This window comes from Tupaia chinensis, unplaced genomic scaffold (genome assembly GCF_000334495.1).
Source record: "Tupaia chinensis unplaced genomic scaffold, TupChi_1.0 Scaffold147069_1, whole genome shotgun sequence".
Lineage (NCBI taxonomy): Eukaryota > Metazoa > Chordata > Mammalia > Scandentia > Tupaiidae > Tupaia > Tupaia belangeri.
Genome location: NW_006206919.1, coordinates 720,689 through 747,403, shown reverse-complemented (window position 1 = coordinate 747,403; position 26,715 = coordinate 720,689). Strand labels below are relative to the sequence as shown.

The 26,715-nt window shown below is 41.2% G+C and overlaps 1 protein-coding gene across 1 annotated transcript in view; it reads right to left on the bottom strand.

Annotated features, from left to right (window-relative positions):
• HHIP (hedgehog interacting protein) overlaps positions 1–26,715 on the bottom strand; it is a 116,064-nt gene that overhangs the window by 75,915 nt on the left and 13,434 nt on the right. Inside the window, exons 3-4 of the mRNA XM_006169492.2 lie at positions 21,065–21,221; positions 19,651–19,852 (exon numbers count right to left, since the gene is read on the bottom strand). Of these exons, the coding sequence (XP_006169554.1) occupies positions 19,651–19,852; positions 21,065–21,221 (359 nt within the window). The remainder of the gene's footprint in view (positions 1–19,650; positions 19,853–21,064; positions 21,222–26,715) is intronic.

The following is a 26,715-nucleotide window of genomic DNA, read 5'->3' as shown; positions in this document are numbered from 1 at the left end:
TACACATTGACAAAGGAAACTCGGGCAGGATTACAATAAACAAACAGCCTAACAGGTTTGCGTATTCAGGACCAGTAGATGGTGTAATGGTAACATTGCTGAACGCCCATATGGCCGATGCAGTTTGAGTACCAGACCCCGCAGCTTGAAGCTCATCAGGGCATGTGTGTGTCATGCCCAAAATCCCAAGAGGAGAATGGAGGAGAAGGGATTGCAGCATGGTCATTCCCCATTGGGGAAGGGGGCTGATTTCTCGCTTTCTGTCTTTCTGGCAAGTGCATGTGTGCCCTCTAGAAAAAAAAAAAAACTCTCAAAAAAGATTTGCATATTAGTCCCTCGATGCATTATCTATTAGGTTGTCGGGAAAGTCATGACATATTTTTCTATGCAAAAATGCATCATGACTTTCCTGATGACCCGCTATTTTATTCTAATTGTTGTTTCCAAATTTGTTTCCAAATTGTGTGTTTGACTGTCATTTTCTTAAGTAAAATCTTCTTAGGAGTATCCACAAGTTGGGCCCATATTACTGTTACTTACTACTATTACTCTTTACTATCACATTTACTATTATGCTTTACTGTTTTTTATTTCCCAGATTCAAAGATAAACAACTTAGGAGAAAGGGGGGAGGAGAAGAGGACATTTTATTCTGAATTTTCTAGAAGCACATGCCTATGTAACCCCAACATTAGCGTCACCAATTTAGTGTTTTCTTATACTGTAAAGATTGCTTCCAGCCTGTTGACAACTCTTTGACCATCGGATTTCTCTCCTGGGTGGCATTTAAGCTATATTTAAAACTTACATATTGTTTACATACACTCTTGAGCCAGAACCTTTGGTTTATAGAAAAGAATTTGCTGGTTGGTCCCTGACCACTGAAAAATTACTGAAATTACACTAATTGCTTCTATGACTGCTTTTTGTGGATTCCTCAAAAGGGCTGATATCAAATGCAAACCTTAGGCTCCCTGGCGTTGCTTCTGCTACAATCTAAAACATAAACCAAACAGATTACAGAAATATTCTACATTTAGTCTATGCATTCATATACCTAACCACTGTCTGATTAAAAAATTAGATAAAAAAGCTTTTCATATTTAGTAATATTTTATGTTACCACACAATGTTTTATGTATATTCACGTACATATATACATATTATTAAATCATGTAAAACATTTAAGGATGATGAAATAAGTCACACAATATTTTTCTTTAGGAAAAGATTGAAAATACTGACCCATTCAATGTCAACCAAAACTAATGGGAAATTCATGCCCCTTTGTACTTTATATCCTGCAAAACACATTATTTCTCAATGCTTTTGGTCTCCTATAGCCAAGTAAGGCCATTTATTTTTTCATCCAAAAAGGAATCTAAATTCCTAGGTTTGATCATTTTGATGTATATTGTCCTAAAAAAAGTACCATAAAAGACTTCTTGTAATGGAGACAAGAAAAACAATTGACAAGATTTATAATCAATAAGTAAACATTTGTGAAAGATAAAAGGTATTCTGTGGTGATAATTCCTTCCCTCATTTCTCACAGTTCCTATAAGTTTTCATGTGCTGCGATACCTTCACATGAGCCAAATGAGAAGGATGACATTTTTTGCAGTGTTTTATCAAGGTCCCCTATGGCAGTCATAATGTAACTATGAGTCTGTTTGGAGTTGATTTCCATTTCAACTCATGAAATGTTTGGCATTTCGAAGTAAATCGCAGAAATGAAATGCTTACTGGCAAGTTTCATCTGTAAGCTCAACAACACATCCGTGGTTAACACCATCTTCTAAGAAGGCCAGGAGAGGCCTCTCTTTTAATATGATACCCAACAATGCAAGACTTACTGCCTTCCAGAAATTTAGAATTAGAAATGTAAAGGTTAGATAAAGTTAAAGGTCATCCCCCGGCAGGCAAGAGGGTTCCAGCTCCCTACCAAGTTTCTAGCAGGGCTGCTTCCCTAGGGCATATCATAAAAGTAATTTACTGACAACTCACCTTACCAGGGGTCATCTGGGGCCTGGAGTCTTCTGGAATTCACTTTTAAGAAGCATGATTAAGTGGGGACAACTATTGGCCCTAAAGTATTTATGCTGAGAATGAATGTCTGTCAGAATTAAACTCTTTGTGTGTGGTGGTGTCAGACTTAAAAAGATGTGTTCCTTGATGAAAAGCACATAGATCTATTCACCAAATTAAATCTTAAGATGAATATTAGGTAATTCATTTACTGGGTTTTTAAAACATACTCCAGTCATCCAAATAGACAACACAGCCTAATAAAAAGGAGACTGTACTAATTGCATTAGTTATATCCTTTTCAATCTTTGCTAGGATAGTTTTCTTCTCACAGTGAAGGAAAAATGGCATTCACATTATTGCAAAGGGAAATAAAGATGTCATAGAGAAAGTTGACTTTTGAAAATAATTTTTGTAAAAAAAGAAAGAAACACCCTATTGGGCTGTCGGAAAAATCATGATGTATTCTTTTTTCTATGCAAAAATGCATCATGACTTTTCCTACAACCCAATATTTCTGGTTCAAAGCAAATCCCCTGCTTTCGGTTTTCAGTTTAATATTTTTAAAATCACTTTTGACATATGTGGTTTAATATTAGGGAGAGAGGGCTTTTGCACATTTCAAAAATGCTGAAAGTTAAAAAAAATGTGTGCATTGGACAAAATTAAAACAGATTATTTGACACCGTGTGTGGGATACGGCTCTCATCTATACAGTGCATGGAAACGAATCTGTTACTTTCAACTGCACGGCACACTTCTCGGTAATAACAGGGGATGAGGCATACAATTTCAAGGAACACCCACAATGAAAATGATTCCTTCCAACAGAGAATTGTTTTGGAATAAGTTAGGTTAATTGGCACCATGGGATTTCACTCAAGGACACACAGAGCCCTGAAATCCTTACATGCACGAGTGAAATGATCACGTGTTGCCCAGTTTTCCTCTTGCAGTTTTTCACAGGGAATGTACTCTATCCACAACCAAATTACCTTCTGGAGAGTCAGGCTAGGTAGAAAAGGAGACAGGTTTTGGCCAGTTTAACATACTGTCTGAAAGACTGATTTACTAAATGAAGTTATTTGTTCAAATGCCAACAAAAAAGAAGAAACCCACTGTGGATGTTTGCGAATGTTTTACGTCTGAGAGTGAATTATGGGTACTTTATTATTACGGTCATTATTTTGTACTTTAAAAATGTAGAAGGTTTCTACAACAATCTTTCCATATCCTCCTTGTTAGAGGCCTGTATTTTTTTTTTAGTAGACATTTTTTTTTTTAATTTATCATAGAGTGCATGCACTTGCCAGAGAGAGAGAGACAGACAGACAGAGACAGAGAGAGGGAAAGTAAGAAGTCAATATTTTTATATTTCATTATTTTGTTTTTCAAAGAGAGATTTTTTACTATAGGGCATGTGCGCTTGCCAGAGAGACAGAAAACAAAAGATCCACCTCCCAGAGAGGGATGGCCATGCTGCAGTCCCTTCTCCTCCATTCTCCTCTCAGGATTTTGGGCACACATGCATGTACGGTGACCTATGTGAGTTTTAAGCTACCAGATTTGGGACTCAAACCACAGTCAACTATGTATAAAAGTCCGCAATGTAACCATTATGCCATCTACTGGTCCCTGTATTTCATTATCATTTTAATCCTTTTTGGCTTTAGGATTCCTCAATTTTGACCTTCTATATACTAAATCTAATTATCCTTTGAAAAAATAATCCTCTGATTCTCTTTCCTTCTTTAAATGTGCATATCCCTGGGAGGAATAGCATGTGTGTATATCCTTCAAGTAGTCTTTATTTGTGATTACCATATTAGGGATTACCATTTATAACTGGTATAGAGTGAGCCCTCTTATTCATATGGCCACAATTGATATTTTCCTGTAATTTGCAACCTCGCACTGGAACCCATTAAACAGCCTATGTTACTAACAGACTGAGTTTCAATATTTGCACTTTAAAACCGTGGGAACGAAGATACACATTTGGGAAACACCATGTGTAAAAATGTTTATGTTTAATAGGGAAAAGTTCTAATCATTCCTTACATATTGACCCATTGAATGCGCAGCTGACACTGTCAAGGAACCTCAGATATGACAGACCCTCTCGTTTTACAGGTGAAAAATGGAGGCCCACGTGGTAAAATGGCTCGCTCCTGAGCACAAAGCAGTCAGAGAACAGCTTGAACTAGAAGTCAGTATTGTGCCCTGTATCCCCTACCTCCACTGTCATCCACCCGGACTCTGCTTTCAGCCCCGCTGCTGTTGATATTGTTTACTAAGTTTATGTCAGATCAAGTTACTCTTCTGTTCAAATCACCCAATGCTTCCCCATTTCACTCATAGTAAAAGCTAAAGCCCTTGGTAGAAACTGTGAGAACCTGCATCCCCTGATACACATGTCCTGCCACCACAAACACAGAGATGCTCAACTCTGCAGCCTCATGTCCTCCCTCTACTCTCTTCTTCTTCCGTTAACTCCTTGTCAGTCTCCTCCCCCAGCACACCAAGCACTGGCCCTTCAAGGTCATGGTATGTCTTCATCTTCAAGCCCAGGTTTGAAACATTACCTGCCTGTTTCTCCTGCACATTCAAGACATCATCCTGCCATTAGTTGAAACCTGACGTCTCACTCCATCTTGAGTTACTGCAGCTTTCAAGTGTTTAATTGGAGCAGTGATAACTATGAGGAGGGATGGGCACAGGTATTTGCCAATGTGTGAAGGTGCCCACAGGGACTCTGAGCTGAGTGGTGCTGGCAGGATTTCTGTATCATTACAAAGGAGAAATGATCACCACAGAACAAAGTAGACCCCATGCTCTCAGCCTGGGCAGGTGTGGAGTCACACAGCGTCTGAGGCACACTGGCCATTTTACTGTAATGTTCTTAGAAACGGTTGGAGACTTACGCTGCTTTCAATTTTACAGAATTATGGCATAATAAAGAACAGAAGGTATTATGAGCCCAGTTCTCTGTCTCTAAAGACAAGAACACGAAGATCCCAGAAAATTAAGTCAGTAGATTGCTCCAAGTTGCTTGACTGCCTCATGGCAAAACTGGTGCTGTCACCGTGGCAGCAAATTCTATAGCCATTCAATGACTAGTTGTCACACACACACCCAACTGAGGTGGGTATTACAGGATTGTATTCCATTAGCAATCAAAGACATTGATAATGGATTCAGTCACCATGCGTTTTACTGAACAGTATTTACTATAATACTAAAAAGTAATTCTTCTTGGGGCCGGCAGGTGGCATGGTGGTTGGGGGTGTTGGATTCCCACATGGCTGACTACAGTTTGAGTCCCAGACCTGGCGACTTGCTTTCTCCCTTTCCCTTTCTCTCTCTCTCTCTCTCCGGTCAACTTAAATGATAATAACAAATGGAATTGAGTAAATAAATCATTCTTTAAAAAATTAAATTTTCCTGGGCCAGCAGGTGGCATAGCAATTATGTTGCTGGACACCCACACTTCTGACCACAGTTCGAGTCCTAGACCCAATGGCTTGAAATTCGTGGTGATTTCTCACTTTCCCTCTCATTGCATCTGACTCTCTCTCTCTCTCTCTCTGGCAAGCACACAAGCCCTAAGGAGTATGTATACCTCTATAAATATAATAAGTTAATTCTTTCTAAAAATAAATAAATAAGTAAAAATTCATTCTCTCTAAAGGAAGATGCTCACCTTTTCACACCTTTAAGACTTTGGTTGTGTTTTTGTCTGTTTTTAATCCAAAAGTTTTATCTGTATTGACATATACTCAAAGCCAAAATTTTAAAAGTGGAGTCTTTGGACAAGGAAACATTGTCTGTAGGTTGCATTTTGGTGGAGCAGGCCACATCCTCACAAGACCCAGAAACGTAGCTAAGACCAGACCCAGGGGGAGGTGCACAGAAACCCTGGGTGTAAATACACCATGAATGTCCTGGGGTCATCTGATCTTCCAAATCCCTGTAGATTTCAGAAGAAGTTTTAATGGTGACACAGGGTAAAACCACAGAGAAGAGAACGAGCGACACGCCTCAGGTCACAGGCTGGAGTCCAGTCTAGGGTGGTAATTGATAACTTAGAACAGATGTTTGGTGACCTGTGTGTGGAGGGAAGTCGGTTCAAGTTTTGTTTCACTTTTCCTGAACAGGTGTGGTCACATCCATCCCCAAAGATATTTCACCGTGGGAACATCGCTACCAAATCTTTCATAGAAACCCTAAAAATTTAATGGGAATTAAATCCAGTTATCTCTTTATCCTCTTGAGAGAAGTGCTGTCCCAATTGTTTTCCCAACCTCGAGCATCTTTCATTCACATCGAATACTCAGTCCTTTTGACTTTAAAGGACTTATTCTGAACAGTTTCAAACTGTTGGCTAAGGGTTCTCGAGGAACAGATTTTTTTGTTTTTCTGTTGCGTTTCCACCCCATCCCCCAACCCCCAGTCTAGAAAGAGCCCGAGGACAGATGTCATTTTATTTAAGTTTGTGATCCATTTGGATCAAAGGTACTTCAGGATGAGAGGCTGGTTTAGAAACAGCTTATTAGAATTTTTTTAAAGTAAATAATTTAGCTGTTCTCAAAGTCAGAATATGCTTAAAGAGAACGAATATTTGATATTTAAAGAGAATGTCCTTTATGCGGGAATTTTGTGGCCATAAATAAAACTTGATGATCTGTTTCCATAGTGTGTGTGTGTGTGTGTGTGTGTGTGTGTGTGTGTGTTAGCGTCAGTCTAATGGATGAGTTCTATGATCACATTACGTAATTTCAGAGCTAGCAAGGATGGAATTAGTTTGGATCAAACTCATGGATGTTCTCTTTTTTGTTCTTTCTCTACTTCGTAAAGGTATGATAGAGTAATTAGCACATATTTCAATCTTCTGTAAATTATTACTATTACTTTACTATAGAAGTCGTGTCCAGGGGGGGAGAGAGAGAGTGAGAAGCTGCCCCCAGGGGGAATGGCATGCTCCAACCCCTTGTCTGTTCTCCTCTCAGGATATTAGGCCACATATATACACACACACCCAGAGTGTTCTTAAGCTATTGGATCTGGGACTCAGACTGCACAGTCAGCCAAGTGGGATCTAGCCACTTTAACTACCATGCCGACTGACCCCAAATTATTGTTATAGGTTTGGGGATAAGGAATTGCACGGTATTTAAAATGAGCAAATGGCTACGTTACAATTCAATTGTACGTGGTATGCCCAGATGGAGTAACACAAAACTTCAAAAATTCACTAGATAAAAGACTCAAATTAGCCCCCCCCCCGATTTCTTTTCTTTTTTTTTTCTCTGAGCACTTGCTGGAGAGAGAGAGAGAGACAGTGAGACAAAGAGGGAGAAATCACCCCCTAGAGAAATGGCCATGCTGGAATCTCTTCTCCATTCTCCTTTTGGAATTTTGGGCACACACACACACACACACACACACACACACACACGTGTCCAGTGTGATTTTCAAGCTGCCAGGTCTGGGACTTGAATAGTGGTCAGCCATGTAGGAGTCAAGTAAATTAACCACCATGCCAGCAGGTGGTTTTTACCTCCCTTTTGATGGTAGCTGCTCAGCATCACTGTGACCACGTTCATTGCCACCTGATTACAGTCATTCTGGGATAAGGAAAAACTATACGATTTAGAAAAAAACGTGTTCAAGCTTTTCTCATAATAACAGATCACAAATGGTCTTGAAAAATAGCACGTTTTTTTTGGAGAGATTTTCGCTATAGGCCGTCTGCGCTTGCCAGAAAGATAGAGGCAGAAAGCAAGAAATCACCCCCTAGGGAGGATAGCCACTCCACAGTCCCTTCTCCTCCATTCTCATCTCGGGATCTTGGGCACGCATGCACACCTGCCCAGTGTAAGTTTAAGCCACCAGGTCCAGGACTTGAACTGCAGTTGACTATATGGGAATCCAGCGACATAGCCATTACACTAACTGCTGGTCCCAGCACCTTCTTTTTCAAAGCATATTTCAACTGAACATCCAGATATGATTTTAATTTCTACCCAGTGATCCAATTTTTAAAACACTTCGGGTGTGTCCCCAGTTCTGGCAGCTTTGATGTCATGATATATTAATAGTTCATCATAATCTTTCCAGATTTTAAAATAGCTAAATGTCAATTGATAAATACTATCAGTAAATATATTAAAAATGTGTTATAGTAATCAATAATATATTTGTTGTACAGATTGTATGTAAATAGTATATAAAATAAATGTGTATGAGGGGATTTCAAAAAGTTTGGGAAAAATTATAGTAGGAGTTTATTTTGGTGCAAAAAATTTTTGAAAATCTATGCATAGTTTATTTTTTTTAAGAGGTTTTTTGCTATAGGACATGTGTGCTCACCAGACAGACAGAGAAAGACAGAGAGACAGAAAGCAAGAAATCACCCCCCAGGGGGGATGGCCACACCGCAATCCCTTCTCCTCCATTGTCCTCTAGAGATCCTGGGCATGCACGCACACGCGCCTGGCCACTGGGTCTGGACGTGAACCACGGTTGACTACATGGGAGTCCAGTGACATAGCCATTACGCTAACTGCTGGTCCCCATTGTTTTTTCTAATAAATACCTTCAATGAACTTTTAGAAGACTCCTCATATATTATATAAATATGAAGATAAAAGATAAACTAAGCCTGTGACAAGCAATATGTTACATAATTAGACTCCCAAAGTTGGTCACAGAAAGGTCGACACAGGTATCCAGAGAGTAGAGCAGTGCTACACAACTGGATACACACAGGAAGACCCCAGGTTCACGTCTCAGGGCGTCTCTGTAATGCCAGGCATGTACTTATATGTTGTAACCCAGGCAGGTCGGACTGGGGTGGACGGCAGAGTGAGAACTCTGTTCGGGGTGCTTACCTCTCTGTTCCTCTCTCATAGAAGAAATAAAAAGGGAAGAAAAGGTAGGAAAAAACTTTCAAAAGAAAGGTCTACATAAAGCAAAGCAAACTTGCTAATAGGTTTAGAAGACTTTCTATAAAAGTCTGAGTCAATGTGATGGAAGGAGGGTTGATTATGACGGGAAATCCGAGAGGCAGGTAGTGGAGGCTATTATATTTACGTACTCGTGTACCCGATCTTTGATGTTACACTAAGTTTATTGAAGTGTGCTGTTGCTGTCATTTCACTTTAATTCTTCTTTTCTAGTGCCCTCTTTTCTGATTCCTTGACATGTTTTTACTGATCTGTTTTTTTCAAAGAAATAATTGGTTGGGTAATACACTCTCTGTAACTTGGCTTTATATATTACTTTGATTGCAATCACACCCAGTCCCCCCACCCCCACCCCATTCCTGACATTCTAAATCTGTGCTTTGGGCAATTATTCCTAGTGGGCAGAAAAAAAAAATGTGCCTTCCCTTGCAAATTCTGTGATTTGTTAATCCTATGGCAGATTGACACAAACCTGGTTTCAAAATAAATACACAAAAGAGACTGGTATTACCATAGTATCTAGGTTGAAACTACGATCATGGCAAGGCGGTTCTGATGAGGGGTTGCTGCAGTGTGAAAGGGCCAGCTCTTTGTGCTTAATCACCTTTAGGCACATGCTGAGAAACTTCAGAACTGGAGCCTTTGCACAGCGGTGGGTAGCCATACTGTGTACCTGCTGTTCAAATGTGATGCTGTACAAATGAAGGTACTGGAGACCAGCAGGTGGCATGGTGGTTAAGGTGCTGGATTCCCACATTGCTGACTGAGGTTAGAGTCCCCAATGGCTGGAAAATCACATTGGGTATGTGCGTGCATGCTCAAAATCCCAGGAGGAGAATGGAGGAGAGGGAATGGTGGCATGGCCATCCCCCCCTGGGGTGGGCAATTTCTCATTTTCCCTCTCTTTGTCTCTCTCCAACTAGCACACTCACCCTATGGCAAAAGCCTAAGGAGGAAAAAAAAAAGGAAGAAAGAAGGTACTGTTCTTTAGAAACACATATAAATTAAAAATAAATCCTAGGCTTATCTTTTTGGGGTAAAGACAATCCAATCTCCACACATCCATCAATATAATTGTGTCTCCATGGAAGTGCTGCATAATTTCATTGCAAATGTTGACACTATCACAAATTTTCTTTCTCTCTTTTTTAAAGCATTATTTTATTTAACTTTATGTATTAATTTGAATTTGACCAGAGAGGGACAGAGGGAGGGAGAGTGAGAGGAAGCGAGAAACTAAACTACCAGGTGCAGGACTCAAACTGTGATCGGCCATGTGGGAGTCCAGTGCTCTTAACCACTGCACCATCTGCCAGGCTCCACACACACAAATTTTCTATAAGGTATCACTTAAGCCCGTTTTAAGGTGGGCGGTTTAAGTATGAGGGAGCAGAACTAATAGTGGCCACTGGCTTCCAAGGGGCCTGGGCATGTTTTCCTCTCTTTTCCATGTTAGTTTGACAAATGACACAGCAAATGTACAAAGCACTTCACATTTACTTCCGATCAGGCACACCAAGTGTTAGGTGCGACTTTTGACTATCTCTATTCAACATATGACAAGACTAAGACTAGAGAGCTAAACTATCCCTGTGCCAAACAGCCAGAGCCGAGTGGCAGGTGCAGTAGATCTGCAGACTCAGGTCTACATGCTTGACTCTAGACCCTAGTCCTCAGCCTCCTCGCTGAGCCTGAGAACACGCACTGCCACCTTCTTAGTGGCTGAACAGTTCCCTAGCCTGTTCTCTCAGGGGAGTTCTGCTTATCCACACCATGTATCAGCCTACCTCTGAGGCTGAGAACACGTTGGCCCATCTGTGCTTGAAATCCAGCTCTTGTACTCACTAGCTGTGTTATCTTGGACAGTTTACTTGACTTCTGAGCCTCGGTCTCTTCATCTGTGAGATGGATAGTAACACCTGTCTCATGGAGTTACTGTAAGAATTACAGAGGTCATCTACGTAGTCACTTAGCAAAGTAGGTAATTAAAAAATGGTAGCTGTGATTAATGAGAAAGAAGGCCAGAGTATCCTTGCCAACAACATGGCTTGCTTGAAGTCTTTAGCATTGGACCGAATGGTACCCTTAAAATGTACTAAGTGGGGAAGCCAAAAGGTGGCGTGGTGGTTAAGGACCTGGGTTGCCACAGAGCCAACTGCAGTTTGAGTCCTGGACTCAGCAGCTTGAAAATCATGCCTGGCACGTGTGCATGTGTGCCTAAAATTCCAGGAAGAGAATGGAGGAAAAGGGATCCTGGTGTGACCTTCCCCCCCAAGGGGGAGGGGAGGAAGTGATTTCCTACCTCTCATTGTCTCTCTCTGTCTCCTCTGGTGAGTGCACGTGCCCTGTGGTTAAAAAAAAAAAAAAAAAAAACACCAAAACTTAAGTGTTCCCACCACCACAATAACAAAAGACTGTAATATGGAGAAATAAAAGTTACTGAGGTGACAGCCTGTGGCTTGGTGGTTAAGGTGGCTGGATCTCATGTGACCAACTGTGTGGTTCAGATCCCAGACCCAGGAGCTGGAAAAACTTGCCTAATACATGTACGTGCCTGCCCAGAATCCCAAGAGGATAATGGAGAAGGGATTGCAGTGTGGCTATCCCCCATTAGGGGGGTGCTTTCTCACTTTCTCCCCCTCTGTCTCTCTGAGTCTCTCTCCTGTGATTATGTACACCCTATAGCAAATTTAAAAAATAAATAAATAAAGGAAGAGCTATTGATATCTTTCAAGGAAATGTAGTATCATTTAGAGAGAGTTTTATCAGGCCACACAAAACTGTTATTCCTCTTTGTTTTCATGAAATAATACAGCTGCTGGAAAGCAATGTCCACTGATATCAATAATAGGGCATATTCTCTCTCTCTTTTTTAAAAGAATTATTTATTTTACTTTTATTCATTCATTTTATTTTTGTAATTTGACCAGAGAGATACACAGAGAGGGAGAGAGAAAAGAGAAAGCAAGCCACCAGGTCCAGGACTCAAACGATGGTTAGCTATGTGGGAGTGTCCAGTGCCTTAACCACCACACCACCTGCTGGTCCCAATAATAGGGCATTCTCTTTCCTGTCAATCGTCAGCGATAGTCCCCGAGAGACGGTAGGTACCACATTCAGTAGATGCCAAGACGTTTTTTTCTAGGGACCAAATTTCTTGGTTTTTCACTTGTTTGAAATGATTACCATTCGGTTTCTCAGATTTACAGCCTCTGTTTCCTTTGCCCTCAAGTCTTAGGTAAATATAAAGACACTAATGTAAAAACTTTCCTCACCTCAGCTGTGACTTATGGGACCTAAAATGGAGGAGAAGGCAGGCCTTTCTCTGTTCGCCCAGACTACAATGTGCCACGCTAGTAAAAAACATGATGCATGGTGGGAAATAAATTACAGACAAGCTGGCCGAAGCTGGCACCAACCATATACATATTCACCTTTATACTTATGAAAAGATTTTATCAATAGAAGAGAAAAGTCCAAAATCATGAAAGAACACCAGAAGTGAAAACTAACTTAATCGAAGAGAGGATTAGACTGCAATTATTTCACACTACTAAGAGCCTTCTTTGCTATAAAACCTATTTTTTTTTTTCTCCATGGGCATTCATGATAGATTTTTTTTTTTTTTTGGAGAGATTTTCGCTATAGGGCGCATGCACTCGCCAGACAGACAAGAGAGAGACATAGAGACAGAAAGCGAGAAATCACTCCCCAGGGGGGATGGTCATGCTACAATCCCTTCTCCTCCATTCTCCTCTCAGGATTTTGGGCACACACACACGCACCCTGCATGAGTTTTAAGCCACCGGGTCCAGGACGCGAACTGTGGTCAACTACATGGGACCCCAGCGACATAGCCATTGCACTAACTGCTGGTTCCCTCATGATAGATTTAAAATAAGGTGAAACTTATTTAAAAATAGAAAATGTCAGTTTTTACAGAGCATACTGATGGAAAGTGGCAGCGACACTCAATGGAATAGCGACATTTGAGTTTAAAGCTATGTTGTTACTACCTTGATAGTAAAAATAACTGTACTGGAAAATTTTACTTGCAGGTCTACATTTTTGTTTGCATTTTAACTGAATGGTCTGTAACCAGAATTTTATAGTTAAAAAACAAAAAAAAAACCCAAAAAACAAGAAACTATCTTAAAGTTTTTTTGTTAGAAAATGACTTCTACCACTTCCAGAATGAATTAATACTTCTTTCTACCAGTAGAGCAACTCTCTTATAGATAAGGCTTAATACTTCAAAGCAATACTTTAACAGACCAAAACTTTTAAAAGGACATGCTGTAAAAAACAATTCCAGAATGGTGATTCTTCTATTATAATTATTGAATATAATTTGCTGCTTTTATTCAACTGAACACACATTTTCTTATAATCTAAAGACTGCTTAAAAGCAATGAAACCAATTGTTTAGAGAAAGTTTTGTTCCATGGCTCAATTAGCATCCTATGTGTATATGAGAGGGGACTTCAAAAAAATTCATGGAAAATATGTATTAAGAAAAGCCGTGCATGGCTTTCCAAACTTTTCCCACAAAAATAAACTTGCACTTTAATTCCACTGACCCATAAACTTTTTGAAGACCTTTGCATATGTACATGCCATGTTTTTGATACGACTTTCGAAAAGCAAATCCCTTTTTTCTTCTGTGTTGATTTATTGCACTTGAGCCAAACTACGCTAACTTTCATGGGCTGCCATAGATGGCAAGTCAGAGATGGAAAAATGTACAAGGTTAGGTCCCTGACAAAGCTTAGAAAAACAGGACATCAGCCCCAGTGCGTTGGCGAGCACTTGGATCTCAGTAAACCTTCGATGTTCATAAGTATGCATGTGATTTACAAGCATGTGAAACCAGAGGCTATCCCTTAGGGCCTGCCCTGGCGGACCTCGCCACATGCTCCCGTGACTCTAGGGCACCAGGACCGCTGTCTCTCAAGAGCCCCACCTCAATGGGCTCAGTCACCCGGACAATCAGCAGCTTTCAGCCTTATGTCCTTTCCTCCCCTGCTAAAAGAACTGCTTCAAAAAGCATCTTTTGAAATGAGGACCCAAGTAGATAGAGAGGGACAGGAGTCCAGTGACACTTGTTCTGATGACAGGCAAGCCTTTCACTTTGTCTGCTGCATGCTACAGGCCGAGGGTTGCCGAGGATGTGGAACCTCTCTGTCCTCTGACCGCTCACAGCAACTGAGTGGCAGAGGACGGTGCTTGCTAGCTCCCTGGAGGGGCCACCCTGTAGGGGTGTCCTTCCTCCTGCCACATGTGAAGCTAAGGCTGACTGATGGGTCCCTGGTGGTCAGGGTGATTTGGTGAAATTACACTCCAGCACCTTCCATTGTCCTTGTCTTTTTTTTTTTTTTTTTTAAAATTTTCGCCATAGGGACCAGCAGTTAGCGTAATGGCTATGTCGCTGGACTCCCACGTAGTCGACCACGGTTCGAGTCCCGGACCCGGTGGCTTAAACTCACGCCGGGCGCGTGTGCGTACGTGCCCAAGATCCCGAGAGGAGAATGGAGGAGAAGGGATTGCGGCGTGGCCATCCCCCCTGGGGGGTGATTTCCTGCTTTCTATCTCTCTGTCTCTCTCTGTCTGTCTGGCGAGTGCACGCGCCCTATAGCAAAAACCTCTCACAAAAAAAAAAAAAAAAAAAAAAAGATTTTCGCCATAGGGCACATAGGGCACATGCTGCCCAGAGAGGAGAGAAACAGAGAGACAGTGAGAAGGAAAATGAGAAATCACACCCTGGAGTGATGGCTGACCCCAAATCCGCTTTCTTCCATTTTCCTCCTGGGATTTTGGGTATGGTGCACAGGTGCCCGGCTTGAATTTCAAGCCAGTGGGTCCAGGACTTGAACCACAGTCAGTCATGTGGGAATCCAGTGCCATAAACAGTATGCCACCTGCTGGGCCCCCCTGATCATTTTTAACAAGGGTTTCAGATATAATGGCCAATGACATATTTTAGGAACAGAAACAATAACAATTTTGCCAGCTCACAGAATACCAGATTCCAAAATGAAAACAAACACAGAAAAATGAGCAAGTAGAGAGATCTTCCAATTTGAATGAACCATTGAGCTGTTTCCAAATTTTATATCAAGTGTCTAACATGCTGCCAGAATGAGCTACTTCCTCATTCAAACTGAACAAGTAATGTGTACAAGGGGACTCAAAAAAGTACCTGTAAAAATGGAATTAAAGGACAAGTTGTGCTAGCATGTGGCCTGGGGATTAAGACACCTGGATCCCGCATGGCCCACCACGTGATCTGAGTCCCAGAATTGGGGGCTTGAAAAACATGCCAGGCACATGGGCATGCATGCCCCAAATCCTAAAAGGAGGCACACAGGGGATTGTAGTGTGACCATGTCCCATGGGAGATGCTTGCTTTCTTGCTTTTGGCACTCCTACCCCAGCTTGGTGAGCACATGTGTGCACTCTGGCCAATTTGAAAAGAAAAAAAAAAAGTATGAGTTTATTTTGGTGGGGAAAAAAGTGAAATCTACGGATAACATTGTTCATATGACACATTTTCCCCGAACTTTTTGAAGACCCCCATAGAGCGTCTCAGTAAATGACAAAAGGCACAGGACAAATGACAACAGGCGTCCACTTACTAGCTCTCAAGGTCATTAGGAATAGGACTTGGTGTAGACTGGGCAGTGAAAGTGTGTCTCATTCAAAGCATAATCGACCCAGAGGTCTGGCTCTATCTGGATGAGTGGTTTGCAAATTGGCTACGTGTGGAAACATATCAATACCTGAGTGGCAAACCCAGGCATCATGATTTGACTATGGGCATTTGTGAAAGCTGCCGCTTAATTATACCATGTGGTCTATCATCCCCCAAAACTTTAGACAGACGATGCTAGTTCTAGGACTTGCCAGGAACCCTGATTTGGAATTCGGGTGCATGCTCAGTTTAAAGATTTCCAATCACTCAGCATCCTGAAGAAGTGTTTTAACCTGGAGATCCATAGTGCAGCTCTTGTGATTTTCCCCTTTTGGAATTAAACAACAATATGGCAGCAATAACTAACAACGCTTTGCACACATACACACACACAAACACACACACACACACACAAGAAAAGATTGACTCTCACTGTGGTCATTCTTCATGGTGTCAGTATTTGTGATTAGCCTGTACACTGCACCATCATCAAAGAGTCATCAAATCATGACATAATTTAAAAACATATTTCTGACTTAATCTTTTTTGTTCCTGAAGAGATTTTGGCTATAGGGCACGTGCACTTGCCAGAGAGACCGAAAGAGAGAAATCACTCTCCAGGGAAGATTTTCACACCTCAATCCCTTTTCCTCCATTCTCCTCTTGGGATTTTGGGCGCGCGTGCACACACACATGTGGCATGAGTTTCAAGCCACTGGATCCAGGACTTGAGCTACGGTCAGCCATGTAGAAGTTCAACACCTTAACCACTATACTGCCCACTGGCCCCCCTGACTTACTCTTTAATCTGAACTCCACAACTTATTTCCTGTAGCAAAAAGAAGCCCATTCTTAGCCTGTGCTTTCATTTCTGCAGATAACTCCTGCTCCGTGAGCTGTACACACAGAGGCCCCCAGGGTGCTACCATCTTCTCATCTCCCACAATTAGGCAGCCCAGTCTTGGTGTTGAAAAAGATGACCCATCATTTGAGACCTAATTAGAATTGTACATGTCCCTAATGATTGGTTCTTTGCCAATGGCATTCCTCTAAGCAGTCATAAAAATCAGGGTTGGGAGAGAGAGGAGAGAGAGAGAGAGAGAGAATTTTGCTATAAGGTATGTGTGCTCAACAGAGAGACAGAGAGACATAAAGTAAGAAATCACCTCCTGGGGGTATGGCCATTGCAATCCCTTCTCCTCCATTCTCCTCTCAGGATCTGGGGTATGCATATACACACACACACGTCCTATGTGAGCTTTAAGCTACTGGGCCTGGGACTTGAACCATGGTCAACTACGTGGGAGTCCAGTGACATAACCATCATGCCATCTGCTGGTCCCCAAATCATTCTTATCAATTCTTTTTTTTTTTGGAGAGGTTTTTTACTATAGGGCACGTGCACTCGCCAGACAGACAAAGAGAGACAGAGAGACAGAAAGCGAGAAATCAACCCCCGGGGGCATGGTCACGCCGCAATCCCTTCTCCTCCATTCTCCTCTCGGGATCTTGGGCACGCATGCACACATGCCCGGCGTGAGTTTAAGCCTCCGGGTCCGTGATGTGAACCATGGTCGACTACGTGAGAGTCCAGCGACATAGCCATTATGCTAACTGCTGGTTCCCCATTCTTGTCAATTCTTAAGTGACAATTAGCAGAGAAGAAATTCCAGGTCCACTAATAGCCAACACTGGCTTTTGGAAACCCTTATAACTAGGAATTCCTCTTCATGGCTAATTGAATTTACTGATTCTAGTCATCAATAAATGTCACTAAGGAAGGGGGGATTTCCACTGTGATTCATATCATTTTCACTTCAAGCATATAAAGGATGGGCTTAGTATAGATTCATAATTCTGTAATCTGAGTGTTGCTTTCAGTACTTCAGTCTACCGAATAGGTTTATGTTCTCTAAGATTTTAAAACGAAGAATAGACAAAAGATGGTATGTGTAATACTCTGTGAAAATTCTTCCTTGTGTTATTTGTGCAAAAAAATTGTGGACAAACACAAAATATTGCTATGAACACATTAACTCTACCTATTTCAAAGAAGCCTGAAAAAATCATGGTCAAATGCCATGAAGCTGTTTTCACTTCAAGAGTCTCTGAGGGGACAAGCTGTGGTATGGTGGTTAAGACAGCTGGATCCCACATGGCCAACTGTATGGTTCAAGACCTGGCCCCAGTGGCTTAAAAAAACTCACTGGGCACATGTGCATGCACGCCAAAAATCCTGAGGAGAGAATGGAGAAGGGATTGTGGTATGGCCATCCTTTCTGTGGGGTGCTTTCTTACTTTCCTTCTCCCTCTGGTGAGCACACATGCACTGTAGCAAATTAAAAAGAAAAATCTCCAAGGGATATACCATCAAAATAAATGCTATGAACACCTCCTGAATGTGTTGGTATCTGTCCCATCCTCCCAACAGTAGCCTCTTCTTTTTTGTTGTTGTTGTTGTTGTTGGAGAGGTTTTTTTGCTCTAGGACACGTGCGCTTGCCAGAAAGACAGAGAGAGACACAGAGACAGAAAGCAAGAAATCACCCCCCGGGGGGATGGCCACGCTGCAATCCCTTCTCCTCCAGTCTCCTATCGGGAGATTGGGCACGCAAGCACACGCACCTGGCATGAGTTTAAGCCACCGGGTCCAGGACTCAAACTGTGGTCAACTACATGGGAGTCTAGCGACATAGCCGTTATGCCAAGTGCTGGTCCCTAAATGGTTTTAATTCTAAGACCACGATTTGCTTTATAGATTATTACTACTAATAACATACTGTGTTATTCCTGTGAGACAAACATGACAATAATTTTTTTTTTTTTGGAAAAGATTTTTTGCTATAGGGCGCGTGCACTCACCAGACAGACAGAGGGAGACAGAGAGACAGAAAGCAAGAAATCACCCCCCAGGAAGGATGGTCACGCCACAATCCCTTCTCCTCCATTCTCCTCTCGGGATCTTGGGCACGCACTCACACGTGTCCGGCGTGAGGTTTAAGCCACCGGGTCTGGGATGTGAACTGCGGTCGACTACATGGGAGTCCAGCGACTTAGCCATTACGCTGACTGCTGGTCCCATGACAATAATTTTTAAAAGACAGGTTATTTAACATGAGGGCTCACATTAGGAAATCAACAAAGAGGCCAACAGATGTGCTTATATATTATATAGATGGCTAATTTTAGATAAAAATATTTTACTTACCTGGAAAAACATTGTAGAAAGAAGTCACAATATAATGAGCATATAATGAGCTTTTTTTTATGACATAGACTCAAAAACAGATTCAGTAAAAGAAAGATTTGCAATGGTCAAAATAACCGAAAGTCCTTTTCATTTCCACTAGAAAATGCTGATAGGCAATCCTAAGTGTTATGTCCATTAAACAATATTTAAACCAATACTTTATGAAGCCAAAATTATTAGTAACATTTTTAATTTGCCAGATGGCACATGCACCTGCTTGAGAGAAACAGAGAGAGGGAAAGTGACAAAGCACCCTCTAGAAGGCATTGTCACTCTACAGTCCCTTCTCTTCCACCTCTCCCTCGCTTCAGGATTTGGGGCACACACACACACACACACACACACACACACACACACACACACACCTGGCATGTTTCTCAAGCTGCTTATCCAGAACTCAGACCACCCAGTCAGCCATGAGGGATCCAGCGACCTTACTCACCAGGTCACGGGCTAGTCCCAAGCCCAAATTATTTTAAGTGTGTAAATTACTTGGAGCAAGGAAGCTGCAATATCATTCCAGTTGCATTGCTTAACAGCCAGCAAATAACATAAAAACGTAATGTCATTGTTTTGAATCACTTGCTATATTTATCTTATTTTCTCTTTCAATAGTCTTTCTTTTATTGCAAAGAAATGCCTTCTGTGAGGCAGAGGACACTAGAATAAAATTTACATAGCTGGAACAAAGATAAAGAAAAGGTAAAAAGCCAACCTTTATTCCACTTTGAACAAGTTTGTGAATGTCCAAGTAAGGCTCCTTGAAAATTTCTCCTTCAGGTGTAAATATCTTCACATAGCCTTCTTTTTCCAGAATGAAGAGACGGTGCGAGCCGTCCCCACTGTGCAGGGCACCAACAGGCTGCCGTAGCCCACTCACAACCTCCTGAATACAGAAGCAGTTGTGTTTGTGCTTTCTAAAGAAAGGAAAGAAAACCAGTAAGCTTTGCTAGAGATGAAGGAGGTAAAGGATGCCCTAAGCATCATTTTCAAAATATGTTTCTTCTGGGACCAGCAGTTGGCATAATGGCTATGTCGCTGGACTCCCGTGTAGTCGACCGCGGTTCAAGTCCCAGACCCAGTGGCTTAAACTCACGCTGAGTGCATGTGTGTGCTTGCCCAAGATTCCAAGAGGAGAATGGAGGAGAAGGAATTGTGGCGTGGCCATCCCCCCTGGGGGTGATTTCTCGCTTTCTGTCTCTATGTCTCTCTCTGTATTTCTGGTGAGTGCACGTATGCTATAGCAAAAACCTCTAAAAAAAAAAAGTTTCTTCTAAGAATCAATGGTTCTGAGAATCCTGAAGTGCTGCTAACCTGAGGGTCACAAGAAGATGCTTTTAGATTTTTTTTCACTGGAAAACAACAAAACACCCTTTTATCAGAGAGTAAAATAAAGAATTGAAACGTGTATGTATTTTTAAATTTCATACATTCATTATCTCATCTACCAGAGACTGTAGTTAAAATTAGATTTTACTCACAGTAATTAATTTTTTTTTCTTTTTTTAAGAGAGGTTTTTGCTATAGGGCATGTGCACTCACCAGAGAGACAGAAAGTGAGAAATCACCCCCCAGGGAGATGACCACACCTCAATCCCTTCTCCTCCTTTCTCCTCTTGGGGTTTTGGATATGCACACACATGTGCCCAGCATGAGTTTAAGCCCCAGGGTCGAGGACTCAAACCGTGGTCGACTACATGGAAGTCCAGCAATGTAACCATTATGACATCTGCTGGTCTCCACAATAATGAAATCTTACAAAAAGGTACTCAGAAAGTTGTAAGATCTAGGTACACATATGTGATTTGCTAATACTAATTTTGTTGAGTATTTTTGAAGCAGTATAAGCTAACAACAGTCATAAAAGTCATGCTTAAAGCTATACTCATAGAATTCATGAGTCATGGAGAAGACAAGCTCATAATAAGATTAGTAGTCTAAGTAGTCCAAGCATTTGAGTTACAATTTTAGGGAAGGAAACTAACCAATGGGGAAAAAATAAAGCATCTGGAGGGTAGAGCTATTGAACAGCAACTCAGATAATTGACTCACTGTCAAAACCACAAAACTGGTCAGTGGTAAAGATTATCTGTCAAGATTAAGATTCAAGAGCATTTATTATTATGAACCTGTTGATCTCGTCCACTTTGTCATATTCTTCCATCTGATTCAAGTAGTTGGATGCCGGCCCTCGGACTTGTTTTCTTGGAAAATCTGGAAAGCACGACCCACCATCTTTTTTGGCATAGTAAAAGCAAAACTCATCCGCAGTTGTTTGAAGGAAACCTTCAACCAAAGGTAAAAAAGACTCATTAGAAACATTTAATGTCATCGGAAAACTGCCCCATCTGAAAGGTAAACTATGGGAAAAGAACATTTCTAGAAACTCTATGATTATTCTGGGAAAAAAAAAATGACCCTAAAATCAAAAGGAAAAAAGATTGGCAGGATTCTCATTTCTTTTTAAACCAAACTCCAGGAATTTGCAGTAAAAGTGAAATACGGTGCTACTTAAAAAAGCTTGTATGGGGCCAGCTGGTGGCGTAGTGGTTCCATCACTAGACTCCCACATTTACTGACAGTGGTTTGAGTCCCGGACCCCATGACCTGAAATGCATGCTGGGTGCATGTGTGTGTGTGCCCAAAATCCCAAGAGGATAATGAAGGAGAAGGAATTGTGGTGTGGCCATCTCCAGGGTCGGGGGGCGATTTCTCACTTTCCCTCTCTCTGGAGAGTGTATGCAACCTATAGCAAAAATCTCTCTCTCTCTCAAAAAAAAAAAAAAAAAAAAAGACTTGTATGAAATACATGTAGGATACATCAGCATTGTAACTCTGTAAGCTTTTCTAGGTATCACACATACCTGTGAGCTTGTCTTCTCACTTTTTTCCCACTAGACTAAATAATTCCCCCAAAAGAACAAATTGGATTTGGAGATAAGCCATCAGTGCCAGTTTGGGTCATTTTGCAGATCTTTTGGTATTGCCAACTTACCTGTGATTAAATAATAAATCTAACAACTATCACAAGGTCATTATCATAAACTGCCTACTCACTATGCAATAATGGGGCAATAAACTCAAGATAATAATAGGAGCCCCCATTATGAAGCCCGTACATGCTTCATAAGCCCTGCATCTCATATACAGCAGATATGGATTATTTTGTAGGACAAAAGTTATATTTAGGGGCCAGCCGCAGGCATGGTGGTTAAGTCACTGGACTCCCACATGGCCTAATGTGGTTCGAATCCTGGACCTGGTGGCTTAAAAATCATGCCGTGTGTGTGTGTGTGTGTGTGTGTGTGTGTGTGTGCCCAAAATCCCAAAAAGAGAGTGGAAAAGAAGGGATTGTGGCATGGCCATCTCCCTTAGGAGATGATTTCTCACTTTCCCTCTCACTGTTTCTCTGGGGAGTGCACTCACCCTATGACAAAAACCTAAAAAATATATTTATATTTAAAATAGCCCTTCAGGGGCACACAGGTGGCATAGTGGTTGAGGAACTGGACTCTCACGTGGCTGACTGCATTTTGAGTCCCGGACCTGGTGGCTTGCTTTTTCACTTTCTCTCTCTCTCTCTCTCCCTCTCTTTGTTGAGCATACATAACTTATTGCAAATTAAAAAATAATGAAAACAATAAACTAAAAATTAAATAATTCATTAAAATAGCCTTTAATTTTCCCAGCAGAAATACTGACATACTGAGCTAAAACAAAAATACAAGATAGACTAATTGAATAGGATCCAAAACAAGATGTTTTCCTTTCATGATATATTAAGAATTTTTATCAGACAAAACCATCTATTTTTGAATGAGAAAGAAAAAATACTTTGTAAAGAAAAGATTTTTGGCACAATTTGAGTTAATAAAGTGTTGGCTTTTTTTGGTATATTGATATTAACTTTCATATTCTGATGACTTCTCTCAAAATATGCTGTGGTAGGAGCCAGTAAGTGGCATGGTGGTTAAGATGCTGGATTCCCACATGGCTAACCATGGTTTGAGTCCCAGACCTGTTGACTTTGCTGTCTCCCTTTCTTGCTCTCTCTCTCTCTCTATGTCTCTCTGTCTGGTGAGTGCATGTGCCCTATAGCAAATTTTAAAAATATTAATAAATCAAATTAAACTATATATATATACACATATATATGTGCATATATATACATATTTATATATATAGTATACACACACATATATACACACACATATGTACATATATACTATATTTATATATATTATATATAGTATATACACACATGAAGCTGGCCTCATATGAGGTCTTAAATTTCTGCTTCTGGTCTCATATCTCTATTTACATTTTAAAGTCTTGATTTGTATCTGACAAATTAGATCATCATACCATATTAATTTTGTGATAAAGACACCAGATAATTTAGCTGAATTATAGAAGCTATATAATAAATTCGAGTTTAGAGAAGCTCTCTGTTTGTTTTCAAATAATTATTTATTTAATTCCATTTATCATTATTATTATTTTTTAATTTTATCATAGAGAGACACACACACACAGAGAAAGGGAAAGTGAGAAAGCGAGTCATCAGGTCTGGGACTCGAACTGTGATCAGCCACATGGGAGTCCAGCACCTTAATCATCGGTCCACCTGCTGGCCCCAGTAAAGTTTTCTGAGAACAAGAATTTCAGATCAGCCAAGTGAGGCTTGTCAATGGAGCATGAGAGACAGTAAAATTTCATTCTCCAGGAGGTCCCAGGCCAGCTGTGATGCTACAGCACAAACACCATGCTCCATGCTGAGGCCACACGGAAGGTCTAGGATCCTTGTCCAAGGTGTCTTCTTGGACACACTAGTCACAAATGCACTGCAGCATGCATGCACAGCATGATCCTGTGGGGGATGTCTGGGTCTTTCCCTGTCTTTCTTTTTCTCTTCCTCTCATAAGAAGAAACAAACTTAAATAATGAAGAGTATGAGTGGGACCAGCAGGCTTAGTGGTTAGGGTGCTAGATCCCACGTGGCCAACAGTGAGGTTCGAGTCCTGGACCCAGTGGCTTGAAAAACACTCCAGAGGGACCAGTAGATGGCATAATGGCTACGTCACTGGACTCCCATGTAGTCGATCGCGATTTGAGTCCTGGACCCGGTGGCTTAAACTCTCGTCAGGCCCATGTGCGTGCATGCCCAAGATCCTGAGAGGAGAATGGAGGAGAAGGGATTACGGTGTGGCCATCCTCCCGCGGGGGGTGATTTCTCACTTTCTGTCTCTCTGTCTCTCTCTGTCTTTGTGGCAAGTTCATGTGCCCTATAGCAAAAACCTCTCAAAAAAAAAAAAAAAAGAAAGAAAAGAAAAGAAAAAAAGAAAGAAAAAAGAAAGAAAGAAAGAAAAGAAAGAAAGAGAAAAACACACCAGATATGTAGGCGTGCATGCCTGGAATCTCAAGAGGAGAACAGAGGAGAAGGGGTTGTGGCACAGCCATCCCTGTGAGGGGATGATTTCTCACATTCTGTCTCTTTGTCTCTCTCTGTCTCTGGTGAGTACCCAAGCCCTATAGTACAGAAAAAAAAAAAAGTTCCACAAATGGTTAAAAGTTGGTGTACATTTTTAAATTGTGAACATTTTTAATATTTAAAATAATGTCTGCCATGCATGAGGGAACAAAGGGAGACAGACAGACAGAACCCCCATGCCATGATCTACTCCAGCTATCAGTCAGCCCTGAGTCATGGGCACACGTGTCCAGCATATTCAGAGAGGAGTTCAGACTTGAACTGGGACCCTTCTGCCACAAGCCAGCCTCACAGAGCGTTGCGTTTATCACTGTGCCACCATTTGACTCCCTTTGTAAATTTTGGGTTAATTTTGGAGTGAGATGTATTATGCCTCCATTTCTGAGCAAAACTCTGCAAGGCCAATATTTGGCTAGGCTCCTGGGAAAAAGCATGTCCTTGGGAAGAGGGCAAGTAATAGCAGATGTCCTTAGGACCGTGTGTGTGTGTGTGTGTGTGTGTGAGTGTGTGTATGCTGGGGACCACAGAATAAAGGAGGCCTGGCAGCTGGCAGAGATGCTCCATGGGAGGGGCAAGGCAGCTGGAAGGTTATCTTTATTTGGAAAAATGTAAGGATTAGATACTGGGGAAAGGAATGAAGACCATAGCAGCATTTAGTATCTTAAGTAATCAACTTTGCAAAGGACAGCTTTTCTCCTCTACTCTTTTTTTTTTTTTTTTTTTAAGATAGAGATTTTTTTGCTACAGGGTGTGCCAGAGACAGAGAGAGACAAAAAGTAAGGAATCATCCCCCTGGGGGAATGGCCACGCTGTGATCCCTTCTCCTCCATTCTCCTCTTGGGATCCTGGGCACACATGCACAGAAACCAGCATGAGTTTTAAGCTGCCAGGTCTGGGACCTGAACTGAGGTCGACTATGTGGGAGTCCAGCAAAGTAGCCATTACGCCATCTGCTGGTCCCATCCTCCACTCTTTAATAGCTAAGTATTCAGATGAAAATTCCCTCAAAGCATTAAATAAATCTCTTCAAGATAAAGAGAGAAGAAGGAAAACTTTTTGCAGTTTGGGTTAGATCATACTTTTGATATACGTGTGTGTGTGTGTATACAAATATATATGAGAATGTTCATGGTGTGTATGTATATATACATGCATGCCATCTTTGAAGTCTTTACCATCACGTAAATACTATGCTTGTATGAAAACCATCATACTGCGGATATATGTATAAGCAACTGTGTGAGAAACTTTAATGTTATGTTTGCCTGTAGAGTCACAGAAAAATTCCAAAATGCAATTCAGTAGAAATGTTAAGTTTGCATTTTTTTTTTAAAGAGAGATTTTTGCTATGGGGCACATGCACTCACCAGAGAGATATAAAATGAGAAATCACCCATGCCCCCCGGGGAGATGGTCACGTTGCAACCCCTTCTCCTCCATTCTCCTCTTGGGATCTTGGGTACGCAGGCATGCAAACCCAGTGTGAGTTTTAAGCTGCTGGATCTGAGACTCAAACCGCTGTTGATTATGTGGGAGCCATTGTGCCATCTGCTGGTTCCTTAAGTTTGCATTAAAAAAAAATCTGTGTATCCCAGTATTACAGTCTGCAACCCAATACCATCTTAAGTAGAAATTAATGACCAATGTTGAGGGCTGATTCCATTTTATAAAGAATTATTAGCTGGGGAAAAACATGAGGAAATGAGAAATCATTTTCAAGTGAAATATCTGAAGATTAATGAGTGCATATTCATAAACTTTGTGGCTCCAGAGGTACTATGCTCACTTAGCAAATTTTTTTAAAAAGCAGAATGTTAACAAAGAATTACTCTTAGCTTCTTACAGGATCTAGACAAACTGAATAATCTAAGTTTGAAGGAGGGAGCCAGTTCAGAAGATTTTTACATAAACATATGGGCATTTTTCTTTCTCTTTTTCTTTTTTCATTTGCCAAAGGGCATGTGCACTTGCCAGAAAAAGACAGAGAGAGACTGGGAGGGAGGAAGTACCCCACAATGGAAGATGGTCATGCTGTAATCCCTTCTCCATTTACCCATCCTGTTGGAATTTTAAGCATGCACATACATGCACATCTGGCATGTTTTCCAAGCCACCATGACCAGGATTCATACCTCATGGTTGGCCATGTGGGATTGGGCTCCCTTAACCACTAGGCCACGGAGTCAATCCAAGCATTTTTCTTACAATAACAAATCTGAATAAAAATATCTAATATGGAGCCAGCAGGTGGCATAGTGGTTTAGTCACTGGACACTCCCATATGGCCAA